Raw genomic sequence first — 12674 nt, forward strand, 5'->3', positions numbered from 1 at the left:
CAGGGATGAACACTCCTCAGCTGTAGTTTGCCTTCTGCATTCCTGTGTTTTATAATAAACAGCTATTTGCTTTTAGACAGTATTTCAAAGCTTTGTATTTTAAATCTTTCAACAGCCCTACTTTATCAAAACTGCACTTCAAATACAGCATTCTCAGTAAGAAAACAAGATCAGGTGGGGTCCAGGATTAAAGCACAGCTAACAAACTTCCCTTACTTCAAAAGCTTACTCCTTCCCTAGCAAAGAAGTGAACTCTTGCTATTGGTGTAAATCAATGAAGATACATTTTCAGCTGCAATATCCTCTCAAGATACGCTTAGATTGACAAAAAAGAGTGTATGGCGTGATCTGGCTTTGGACATAGTCACATTGCTGCCGTTGACTGAAATAGGAGTCCTACCTGCACGTCCTAGTCAGAATTGGGACTAGTCAGAATTTGTCATTTGGACGCACAGCCACCTTATTCTGTAATCTCTGTCCCCTGCTGTAGTGACAATGCAACCCAGAATTAATTCCAACACCCACCCCCATTGTCTTCCACGACAACCAGCATCACAACTTCTTCTAGGAAAAAGGACCTGCCTGACCTTTACAGAATGGAGAGACAGACAGCGTGCGTATGTGTGCGAAATAAGAGAAGGAGTTTGCACATTCTTGATTACCACGCAGTCTATTTTCACTCACCTAGCTCCAAATCTCGTCCCGCCCCATACTTTTTTTTTCTTTACATGTTTCTATTTCGAGAATGACAAGCTGAAGAGATGTCATCCATGCTAGCAGAGAATAAAAATTCAGAGTTCCAAGACTCAGAGAAGAGAAATTACAACATGCAAAATGAAAATACTGAGCAATAACTACAGATTACATACATCATGTACAGACAACTGCTCATCAACAGCACACAAGTCCCTAACTCTTGTCAACACAACAATTTCTGAATAATTCTGTGGATTCAAGCAGAAAACTTCTATGGAATAACTAAGTTAGATAAACTGAGTCATCACTCACACGTAAATCAACATGAACACCAAAACACAGTCTGCAAAGAGTTCGAAGATAGACAGCTTTAATTTCATAATCTCTTCTTACATACATATATTTAAGGCACAATCCAAAACCTTAAAACACTAACCATAGAATCTTTACTACTGTCAACATTACTACTGCCTTGTGACAGCTGCCCTAGGAAGAATGAAATGTGGAACACATCTTCCTTAAAAAACAATCAAGGAAAGCAAACAGAACTTGACAAAACTTCTTTAAAACAGTCTTAACTAGACACAAAAACTCAAGGCTGTTCTCTCCACGTATCAGGGAGTAGGCTAGCATGAAACCAACTCTGCATACAATATATATAAAACTTGCATTAAAATGGCACGTAATGTTTATACAAAATACAACCTTAAATCATACAACTGTGATTTTTGTTCCATAAAACAAACATATTATTTCAGTATAATATAAGCAGAAAAGAAATAATGACCTGTCATTCATGGATTGCTGAGAGTACTTCACAGAATCCTGAGCAGATAGCACATAAGCTTGATTTTTTTTTTTTTTTTGGCATTTATTACCTACTATTTTTGAACTGAAGAGAATATGCAATATTATTTTTTAAAATGTAATTGCTTTAGGAGAAACAGGTCATTATATATTTACTCTTGGAGAGAAAAAGATGCTTTAAAGCAAAAACATGAAAATAGCAGCTTTTTTAAGAAAAGCTCAATGCTCCATTTAGTCATTTCCACCACACAACTTGAGTAGGATTTTCCGGTAGTCTCCTGAAGTATCACCCTGGAAAGAAACCCAGAAAAAGAAAAGTTGAAGACTTACACTTTGAAATAGAGGAAAAAGAAGGGTAAGCATCCTAAACATGACATTAATGACCAAAAGAGATGAAGCCAGGGCTGAAAGAAAGCAGGTGTTAACCTCATTCAAAAAAAAAAAAAAAAAAAAAAAAAAAAAAAAAAAGAGGAAAAAAAGGAAAAATTAAAAAGCCTGCTAATTAGAAAACACTCTAATACAAGTAAAATCTGCTCCTTCCAGAACTGGAACCAAAAGTGTCCATAGAGAATATATTTCTTTAGTAAACTGAATTTGGTATACAGGTTCAACTACTTACTGGGGAATAGTTCAATAAAAAACTCTCACTGAAAAGCTGTCTTCCAGCAAAAGGTATGAAAATATGGAAGAAGTAATACAGAAGTCCTTTTCCTTGCAGTCAATGTGGATATTCTTCCAGGGGCAGCAAGTGAAAGTTTACTCTTTATTATGTTCAAACATTAAAAACAATGCCCTGATATCAAAAGATCTAAGGGGTTTTTTCCCACAATTAGAGAACATCTCTTTCATGTTGGGGGCAGTGAAAGTCAGTATGGAGGCACACACAAACATGCAATTAATCACAGAAGGCCCTGCTAGCTGAGATTTGCCTGGTGCTCTTACAAGTAAACAGTACTCCCTGGGAGCTGCTCATTAACTAGTTTTGGTTGATGAGGCTTCACAATCCTTTTCACAGAACAGTTTCAGTTAGTGCATTTATCTCATCCTTCATCTTCGGGTATGACTGAAAACTGTTTTGTCCAGATAAAAATTATTACAATAGTGACAAAAAGACACTTCAAAGATCAGGAAAAATCCTGTGCATGTGTAAAGCACAATCTGCAAAACATAAAACATTCCTGTTTATATATGCGCTGAAAGGAAAGAACTGCTGTCCACTTACAAAAAAAAAGAGAGAATAATTAAGAACTTTCTTTCCAAGGATGTTTTCAGCTCTACTTTTACAGAAAAAAGAAGTAGAGTTTACATACACATAACTGCACATGCATGCCCCATATTCACCGAAACCAAGTTCTGAGTAAGTTCAGCCCATTAAATGGGTACGGCCTGTTCCTGTTTCTGAACAGTAGAATTATTTTAATGCCAGATCAAAAGAGAAGGGGGAAAAAAAAAAAAAAAGTGGCCTGTTCCTGTTTCTGAACAGTAAAATTATTTTAATGCCAGATCAAAAGAGAGGGGGGAAAAAAAAAAGAAGAGATACGTACAGCTTTTCCAAATGTCTCACTGTTTTTTACTCACACATTACAGGGCATGTAACTACTGTAGTAGAAGTACATCTTCACTCCAGAGTTACACTCTTGGAAAAAGCTTCTGCTAGGTGATCCTCTGTGGCGCATGGGCAGAAAGACCACATAGTTGCAGGCAGAAGACTCATATCAAGACATTTTGGCACGCACTATCTTTGCAGGATTCCTTCCAAACACCACCAAGTTGCAGCCCCTCAGTGTCAACAGCAGAAGGAATAAATAGGGGCTTAACAGATTTGGCACCTTCATTACCAGGTAAATGAAAGTGGCACCACTCGCTCTCCTCCTGCTCTTATTGCCCTCCCCATTGGCCAGGCATCCTCTTGACTGTGGCTACAGGTGTTAACAGCAGTAGTAGGGTGGATCAACTGCTAAAGAATCTGAAGTTTAGTCTATTTCCAAAATGCTGTACTTTGAAAAGAAAGAGGAGGCAATCTTTTAAAAGCAAATTAGGAACTTCACGTTCTTTCAACACACATGGGAGGTAGAAGACCATCGTTACTCCATTGGAGGACTAAGTGGTTTCTACAAGAGCACGTACAGAGACTGGGACAGAGACCAGGCTTAAAACCAGGTCTCTGAAACTCCTCTGGACCAATTCCCCTGTCCTTCCTTGTCTGTTGGCTTCCTTCCCATCTCTAGCTCATCTAGCCCCCATGCAAAAGCAAGTGCTGTCTGTTCTCTGGCACTTCAGTGTTCACTCTCTGACAAATGCAGTAAACCAAACACAGCCACTCAGTGCAGTTAATAGCTATTCAGTGTAAGGATCTATCTTCTGCTAGCAGAAAGGATGTCATGGCAAGGAAGATAAACTCTCCAAGTCTTACAGTGATATCTGTGTAGAGGGATCTGCCATACATCCGCTTGTATTCTGCACGTATGTCCAGCAGGTCAACCTCGCTGCGTGATACCATGATTCGAATCAGAGTTCTGTCTTTTGTTCCCGCTCCCTGAAACAAAAAAAACAACAATATAATGTATTAATAGTGTGTGGAAACGCTGGATGATACAGCACTAGGAAAAAAAATAAGAGAAATCGTCACCCCACAAATGGCTGTTTACTAGCATAACCCCATTGACTTCAATAAGGTTGGACAGAATTTGGCCTATCATGCTTTAATAAATTAAATTAGTTAGTAGGACACTAACAGTCATTTCTCTGCACAAGAACAGTTAGGGGGAAAAAAAGGGTGGGTATCAGCAGGACAGGGGGTCAGGAAAGTTTGATGAGTTTAATGGCCTATTTATTTATTTCAGCTACTTAAAAGATATCAATTTCAATGAGTCTTAAGCATATTTGTGTTTTAACAAGTGAAGACTTTCTTTGTTTAAGGTATGGTTGTATGCATCTCTTTGTTAAGTGGATGAAATAAGCTAGATTTTTCCAGTCTTTCATAATAATGACTGCATCTTGTTAGTCATCTGACCACTGAAAAATGTAATACTTTCAGCGGAACAATTAATTCCAATGAGCTGTACAAGCATTTTAAAAAAACCCACACTGTAAGTTTATGTATCTTGTCACAGGCACCTACCTTCATAGCTTTCTGTAATCTCTCTGCAAAAAAAGCCGGCGTGTTCTTGAGGCACTTAACTGCAAAAAGAAACGGTATTACAGTAATCAGGTATTCCTCCTCAAGCAGAAATTACAGTCATTTTCTGAGCTTACCCTAGATAGTCACATGCTTTAATTTTACATAAACATACACTTGATACAATGCAACTTCCACTCCTTCAGTTAGTCACTGAAATGATTTTTAATCCAAACAGTAGCTGCAATAAAGTTAAAGAACCTACTACACTTCATGTCTCAAAGCAAACTTTTCTGTCACTAGAAACCATCTAGCGTGAAGCAGCCATAATAAATCTTTAAAGTCTAATGACCAGATTCTTGCTTATGAAGGGAAAAGAGGGGATGGGGAGGGGGCAGAAGGCTTGAAGGAACACATAGTTAGTGGTGCTCCTGGCTTTTTCCTAATTTAAGAATTTTTAGGCTATGCATCTGTAAGGTATGACAAATTCAAGTCCTGCCCTAATACAAGGTGGGAAGCCACCTACGACTGAAACTTCACCCTTATTTTGAAGTTAGTTACACTTTTTCTTTTAGCCACAAAGTTCACCAGGACTCCTGAAAAATTCTGTCATGTTAATCAGGATAACATCACTGTTATCCTCCATCACTCATCAGAATTAAAATCTACATAATGATCCTGTGTTGGTTAAAAGTAAAAACTCATGCAGTCTGTGACAAACTACACAGAAAACAAACCACACCTGACTTATATTTTATAGCACAAGAAGGTGTCAAAAGCAATCACCTAAAATCAATACAGAACAAAAGGGGTAAACCTAAATACGTTTTCACAGCAGCACACTTTCTATATAGGAAAAACTACTTTTCTGAATAGGAAAATGTAGATGAGAGATAGCAGTTCACCACACACAATTGTCAATGATACGTATAATACCATTCAAAAATGAATGACAAATGAAATGCATGTTTCTTTATCACTGTATTCAGCTAAAACAACACACTTGCACTTTAAGATGTTTGAAGATGTTATTGTAAGTTACCAGTTGTACAATCCAGAAAGCTTTAAAGAAAGCAAAATTAAATATTTTCAATTAGAAAACCTTTTTTTCCTGAAAATAAGGTTTGCAGAACAAATGATGCTAACATCATTGACTGATATAGATATATATGTGTGTATATACATATATATACATATAAATAAAAAAAACCAAACCAAAATCTATTCAATAAAGGAGTTATTCAGTGAATATTAACAACAATTCTTGTTCAAAAGGCTATTGACTTGTTTGCAAGCTACAGTCCCAATTCTGAATCTGTATCTACATGGAGACCTGTCAAGCGACTGCAAAGCTCCATGAAGTCAAAGGACTTCCAAACTCCGACAGTACAGTTTCTTTACCAAGGCGATCTTTTTCTACAAACACTAGGAAATATTTCTTATCCCTAAGTTCGGGATTTTCTAACAATACTTTTTGAGGCAAAAAAAATCTGAATCCTGGAAAAGGTCTGCAAATGTATCACACCAACAGAGCTGGACCCAGTTTGGGTCATTAAAAGGCCACTATAGTGACAGCTTGGCCAAACAGAGTAAGAATAATAGTTATATAGTTCACATATGCACAAGACAGGAGTGAAAAAAATGATGCTTTTAAAATTGATTCCCATTTTGCAAGATTTTGTTAGAAATTTCCATGAAAAAAATCTGTTGCATTTGAGTCAAATGTCCTCTCCCATCTTGTTTCCAAGCGATGCAAGTACATTTTTGCTATTTATTTCGGTAGGTGATTTTTTGGATTTGGGTTTTTTGGAGGGTTTTTTTGTTACATCACTTTTCTAGTCCCTACCATATTCAAAACCAAAGAACAACACTTTTAAAGTAGCAGCTCTAGATACCCCAGCAAATTCACAGTAATAAACAGAAAAAGAAATGGAGATGTAAAGAAGCAGTGTTTTCTAAGAGACGAGAGACAAAAGACAAGAGAGAGGTCCACAATTTTATCTAGAATAAAACCTTCCAAACAAAACTCCTGCACAACAATTTGAGGCCTTGTCCCAACCTCATGGAAACTAATGACTACCTCCCAAGGGACAATAGTAGACCTGAGGCAAGAGTCTTTACTCTTCAGAAGTACTGGAGGCACTTAAAAACAAAGACCTAACAAAGCTGTAACCACAGGAAATGTGGAAAAAATAACCCCATTTGCAATCAAATTTAAGTTTTCTTTCTACTAAAAAGAGAGGTAGAGGTAACTAATTAGAGGGTTAATGTCTATAATTTTGTTTGATTTCCAAAGCTGTTGCAAATATTCCATTCTCACTGACTCAGAGGTTGGTACAACTTAGAATCACTTCTTAAAACAATGCCAAGTACAGTTAATAATCTCTCCCCACTTTAACATGTGTAATTTAAATTCTGCAGCTGCCTGAAGCAAAAGCTTCATCTGTCATTGTGAGGTGAATTAAGTGCCCTGCTTTGCTAACCACAAGCGACTTCACAGATAGCTCAACATAAAAAACAGAAAACTGGAATTATTACTAAGAACATCCTTAGCTGGAGTCACAGACGCCACCACCTCAGCCAGTTGTAGTGGAATACCAGGAATAAACTTGCTAAGATAACACATACCTACTGCCAGCATGCCCTTTTCCAGGTCTCCAGACATTTCACGACATATGCTTTTTTCAATGTCCCGGTTACACATCCTCTGGTACTCGCTGAAGACTGTTAATGGAAGAGAAAGATTTCAGGAGTCAGCCTCACAAAAAGAGGTGGCACTGGTGCATGCTGGATGGCTTCATTTCAATCGCACTTCTCAACGTGGTACTACAGTATACTTACACAAGTTTTAACATCTCAAAGACGAATACTATGTTATCAACTATATTGTTCCATTTACATGTCATCATGCTCCTTCTAGCTTATCTAGTTCTGTCCTTATTTTTAAAGGGCTAGACCAAGAAACCACTGTAAGGGAAATAGTGAAAATTCTTCTAGGAAAGCTTTGGGTGTCAATAAAATTAAGAAGAAAACATGCAGGTTCTCACACACACACCCATCCCTTTCCTTTCCATATAAGTGCCTCAATATGTTCAAGAGTTCTACGTAGTTATTAAAACATTTCCACCACTATAGACTGATGTAACACCTAATCACTAGCAAGTAAAAGGGGAAAAAGGGGAAGGGAAGGATTGCAAGTATCTTGTGCACACACAACCATGCAAAATTGAAACAGTTCTAATTTTTCAATTCTTTTATCAGAGAAACGTTTGAACAAGTATGACCTCTACCTGCTCTGATATTTAAGAAAGATGATCATAATGTGCAGCTCTTGTGTACCCCTTCCCTCAGCAGAATTCATCCTGCTTTTCATTGAGGTATCTCTACACTCATTTTATGGATGGGGGAAATTCAGGCACAGAGCAGTGTTGTAAATTTTTACCATCACATACAACATAATCAAGTTACTGTTTATGTAGAGGACACCATTACCTGCTCTGAGGTGGGCCCTGCTTCTTGCGCACAGAATGGCATTGAATTTGGATTCATCAGTTCCTAGACGGTTCTCTCCAGCTGCATATAGCTCCTAAACACAGAAGTGAATTCACACTTCATTACTCAGAAAAGCAGTCAGGCTGAAAAGCTGAGTTACAGATCTGCTTCCTTACAGCCTCTCCTCCTTTTATACTTATTTCTTAGTCTATGTACTGCTGGAAAACAGGAGCAAGCAATAAATAGCAACTACTTCTAACCTTCCTACAATATGCTATGCTTGCAGTCTTCCTAGCTTACTGATACGTAAGTGCTCAAACACAAGAGCTCCAGATTACTAAAAGGGGGAAAATTGTTTAAAAAGTACCTGAAAACTGTGCTTCCTAACAGGGCTTATGTCTAGCTTTTTTCCCTAGACCTCTAGGTATGTTCTAGGATGTTCTCGTCTTTTGGCTAAGGCATACTAATTACATTACTATTTATATGACAGTAGCGTGCTAAAACGATTCAGGGTTTTCTCTTCGCTATGTGGTGAAATGGAACACACAAAAAAAGGGCAAGAGTTATTAGGTCCAACTGCCTTATTTGCCACAAAAATCCAGAGTTCCTTAAATAACAGGTAAAGGCTAATGCAGGTGTTGAATAGATTAAAATTTAATCCACACACATATCACCTCAAATCTCTTTGGATCATTCCCTTAATAAGCAGCACAATGGAGTCACCCAACAACAGTCACCCTGGAAAAGCCAGAGAGCTGACAGAATGAGAAATAAAAAAACCCCTATGGACTCTATTCCCAAGAGCTTCGTCTCTGTAATGGAGCAACATGGCTTTAATGCTCTGTCAGGGATTTTCATATCACTTCCATCCACTGAAACGTAAGCACTACGTCAGGTAAAGTCACAAAGTGTCCAAAACTAAGAGTAAACAGAAATCACAGAGTCAAATTTCAGTGTATTGAGTTGACTGTACTTAGAAATGATGAAGAATTTCTACTGACCTGCACATCTTTTTGGACAAGAGACATGTCAACAGTTGTACTTTCATCTCTGTTTCCCTGAAAGAATTTGAAGATACGGAAGTGTTGCTGGTGGGCTTTTTTTTTTTTTTTTTTTTTTAAAAGAAAAAACAGAACAACAAAACCAAACAACAAAAAAACAAACCCTATGAACACACACACAAAACCCAAACGCCAAAATCCCGGCATGTAAGTACCTGAGAAAGTGAAATTAAAAGCCTCTGAAAGTGTCCAGATGTGTCATTTTTTATTGCTTCCTCCAGAGTTTTCTTAAATTCTGGAAGAGAGACACAGTCATGAATCATCATACACCCCTGCTCATTTCCTAAATTCATATTGTCAGTCAGTGATTAAGGAAGAAAAGGAATAAAATTTTGATAGAACTGTAACAAATCTAACCTGCTTTATAGACCCTGTTGAGCTCCTGAATATGCTCATTACTGCGAGAAGCTAAGATTTCAATGAGACAATTTTCATCTGTGCCAACACCCTAAAACAAAGCATAAGGAGAAAACACACCCTTCAGATTCTCATCTTCTACAACCTAGTATAAAAGAAATGTAATAAAATTATACAACAAAATACAATTCAGAATATAATCTTGTTAAAGGAGAAGTCAAAGCAAGTAATTTAAATGCTACTTATAACATGTTTCCAAGACATGGATATGTATTAAAGATACAAATTGAACAGATAATTAAAAATAATAATTAAAACAAAATTTCATTTTAAAATGTCGTCCTTCACACCAGATTTTAGGCATTTTAAGAATCAATTTTTTCTACCATTAAAGATCAATTTGTTAATTCTAATAAGTAACTTTCACTAACTAATAGATAGCAGTTGCAATTACAATACAGCTAATATTATTTCATCCTCCTAGCTAGTTTAAAATTGCGGCCAAAGAACATGTAAACATACATACTGACTCGGTAATGGAAATATTTATTTCACCTTCATTTAAGCATTGTCTTGACATACAAATGTTTGACCTGGTTTTATTTTTAAAACCTAGATGTTTATAAAATAGTCTGATTGCTTTAAAGAGAAAGTACACAATACTTCCATAATATTTTAGAAAAGGTTCAGCACGGGCTAGGAAAATACACTTTTGAGGTGGGGGAAAAGATAAAGAGAAGGTACACCCTGCTCAAAATCTTTATGAACCCAGTTTTCTGAACTATTCTTGAGCATGGAGTCACTGGAAACTCTAAGCTGAGTGGTTTTATTATCAGTCCCATCATAGCTCAACGCAAAAACCCAGAAACAAATGTGCCCCCATAGCTCAACGCAAAAACCCAGAAACAAATGTGCCCCGTGCAGTAGCTGGCTTAGAAGAGAGCTGCCTCAGTGGCTTACTCAAGACTACATAATAACTGAACTGCAGAGACTGTTAGAACTTGGTTTCTGCCTTTTTTTGTGTATTGATTTATTAATATATTTTTGTTACAACACAAACCTATTAAACAGTCTTTATCTTTAACCTATGGGAATAACATTTCTCAATTTTACTATCATATGCCTCCAAGAAACGGAGTACAGATCAGTCAAACAATGGGTTGAGTATGTGGATGGAGAGGAGGGAATTTAAGTTCAAGCTTTTAAATGAGTACCGAAAATTTTATCGGCTCAAATATTTCCTCTATCTTATAAATCTGTATCTCCTACACAAACCTTTATAGCTTCCTTGATTTCATAAGCATCAAACATGATAGGTGTCTTCATCATTGCTAAGATTGTCCTCTCAAAGTTACCTGATAGCTCAGACTTGAGATCCTTGATCAAATCCTAATGAGAAGTAAAAACAAGGAAAAAATGCATAAAGACCAAAACTGACAAATGTAAGCCCCAAAATTGTGGAGTTCAATTAGAATCCTTTATGCGTAAGCATCAAAAATATATCTTCAAAGTAAAGCTTAACAGCACTAAAATCAACATAATGTAACATGTACATCTAGATAAGTAAGATCCAATTAAATACACTACACAGACTGAAGAGGCAAAGTAACCATTTAGCAAAGAAACTGCTTTGTATGTTTCATCTGAAACACTGTATGAAAAAGTCAAGGGTCGGTAAAAGCAGAACCCTAAACAGGCTATGACATGTAAACCACCTTCTCCTTAAGCAACTTCCAATCTTTTTTTCCAAACACTAAGTCTTCGGACTTCCAGTGAAGGAATGTAGGCTCTTATTTCTTCTTCTTTGTGTTCTCATGATGTATTTACCTTTCCATAAGCTGTTTTGAAGGACAGGATGATCTGCTGACGTTGCTTGTTTGAACGACTTCCAAGACAATCGATAATAGCCTGCTCATCGGTTCCTGTACATGCACACAAACACCACAAAATGAGCACGCACGTCATGTGAGGACTCAGCGCTGTTTCCATTTGATCCTACCTTTTCTAAACCCAACTGAAGGACATGTATGCCTTTAATTCATCCACAGTATCTCCTCTTGTGTACAACCACAGAACTTCAAGCTCTACTCCCAATCACAAACACAGTAAGAATACAAAAAAAAAAAAACAAAACCAAATACCAATGATATATATACCAAATACCATGGCGTTGTTTATGCCTACATGAATAATTCTTCTGATAACCACGGACAACCACATGTGAACTAGCCCACTCAGTACACATGTAACAATGGAGAAAGATCAGTGCTGAATCAAAGCTGCAGTTCTACTTTCAACTGAAATGTAAAACCACAGACTGCTCACCGAATCCCTTCATGGCCTTCCTTAAGACTTCTGCATCCTTCAGAGGGTCAAATCCCCGTGCATCAGTGATTGTGCCACGGTTTCCATGCTAAAATCAGACCAAGTTGAGTTGCATATTAGTGTTAATCAGTAAAAGATTGTGTTTTACTACTTAGGAAAGATGATCACTGTTACCAATTTTCTTTTTGTTAGAAAAGTAACAGAGAAAACTCAAAAAACCCCATCTATAAACAATTTGTTCATTTCTATACCCAAATGATGAGAAAATGCAAGGTCAAGAAGGTTCACTGATATTAAATCTGCTGTCCAATTAATGAAAGTTTGATGAAACTGTATATACTGGCAATACTTTTTAAGCTAGGAAAGGCAAATTTCATTAAATTTGAATTCACGTCAAATCTTTCTTCTTGGATAATGTGGTGAGACAGCATTTGTTTCAAGTCATACGAGCCTATATTGCTTTGGAAAGGATCCATTTCTCTCTTTAGTCAATCTTCTTTTCATGACCTTCTTTTCAATTTTAGAGTCGGTTTACACTTATATACACAAAGAAAATGCAGAGAAACATATACATGGTCACATCTCAAAACAAAAGCACTGAATGCTCTTACTGTTACAGGAGAGACCGTAGGCCCTGTAGTTCCTGGGTAAGAGGGCATAGAAGGATTCACAGCTGGGCCTGGTGGATAATTTGGCATGGGCTGCTGGCCTGGGTAAGTTGCTGGTGGTTGTCCTGGATAGCTCACAGGCTGCTGACCAGGCGGTGGTGTGGGCTGGCCTGGCACAGCGCCAGCTGGGTATCCTGGGTAAGCTGGCAT

The 12674-nt window shown here is 37.3% G+C and overlaps 1 protein-coding gene across 2 annotated transcripts in view; it reads right to left on the reverse strand.

Annotated features, from left to right (window-relative positions):
* Positions 1-1710: 1710 nt before the first annotated feature.
* ANXA11 (annexin A11) overlaps positions 1711-12674 on the reverse strand; it is a 13875-nt gene continuing 2911 nt past the window's right edge. Inside the window, exons 4-15 of one of the 2 annotated variants that reach the window (XM_009583639.1) lie at positions 12468-12663; positions 11857-11944; positions 11359-11453; positions 10807-10920; positions 9532-9622; positions 9330-9409; positions 9115-9171; positions 8114-8207; positions 7250-7345; positions 4625-4683; positions 3917-4039; positions 1711-1794 (exon numbers count right to left, since the gene is read on the reverse strand). In XM_009583639.1, the coding sequence (XP_009581934.1) occupies positions 1735-1794; positions 3917-4039; positions 4625-4683; positions 7250-7345; positions 8114-8207; positions 9115-9171; positions 9330-9409; positions 9532-9622; positions 10807-10920; positions 11359-11453; positions 11857-11944; positions 12468-12663 (1153 nt within the window). In that variant the 3' untranslated portion in view covers positions 1711-1734. Of the gene's footprint in view, positions 1795-3916; positions 4040-4624; positions 4684-7249; positions 7346-8113; positions 8208-9114; positions 9172-9329; positions 9410-9531; positions 9623-10806; positions 10921-11358; positions 11454-11856; positions 11945-12467 lie in introns of both variants that reach the window. The other variant, XM_009583638.1, reaches the window with a different exon arrangement.

Source organism: Fulmarus glacialis, unplaced genomic scaffold, assembly GCF_000690835.1.
Source record: "Fulmarus glacialis isolate BGI_N327 unplaced genomic scaffold, ASM69083v1 scaffold7498, whole genome shotgun sequence".
NCBI lineage: Eukaryota > Metazoa > Chordata > Aves > Procellariiformes > Procellariidae > Fulmarus > Fulmarus glacialis.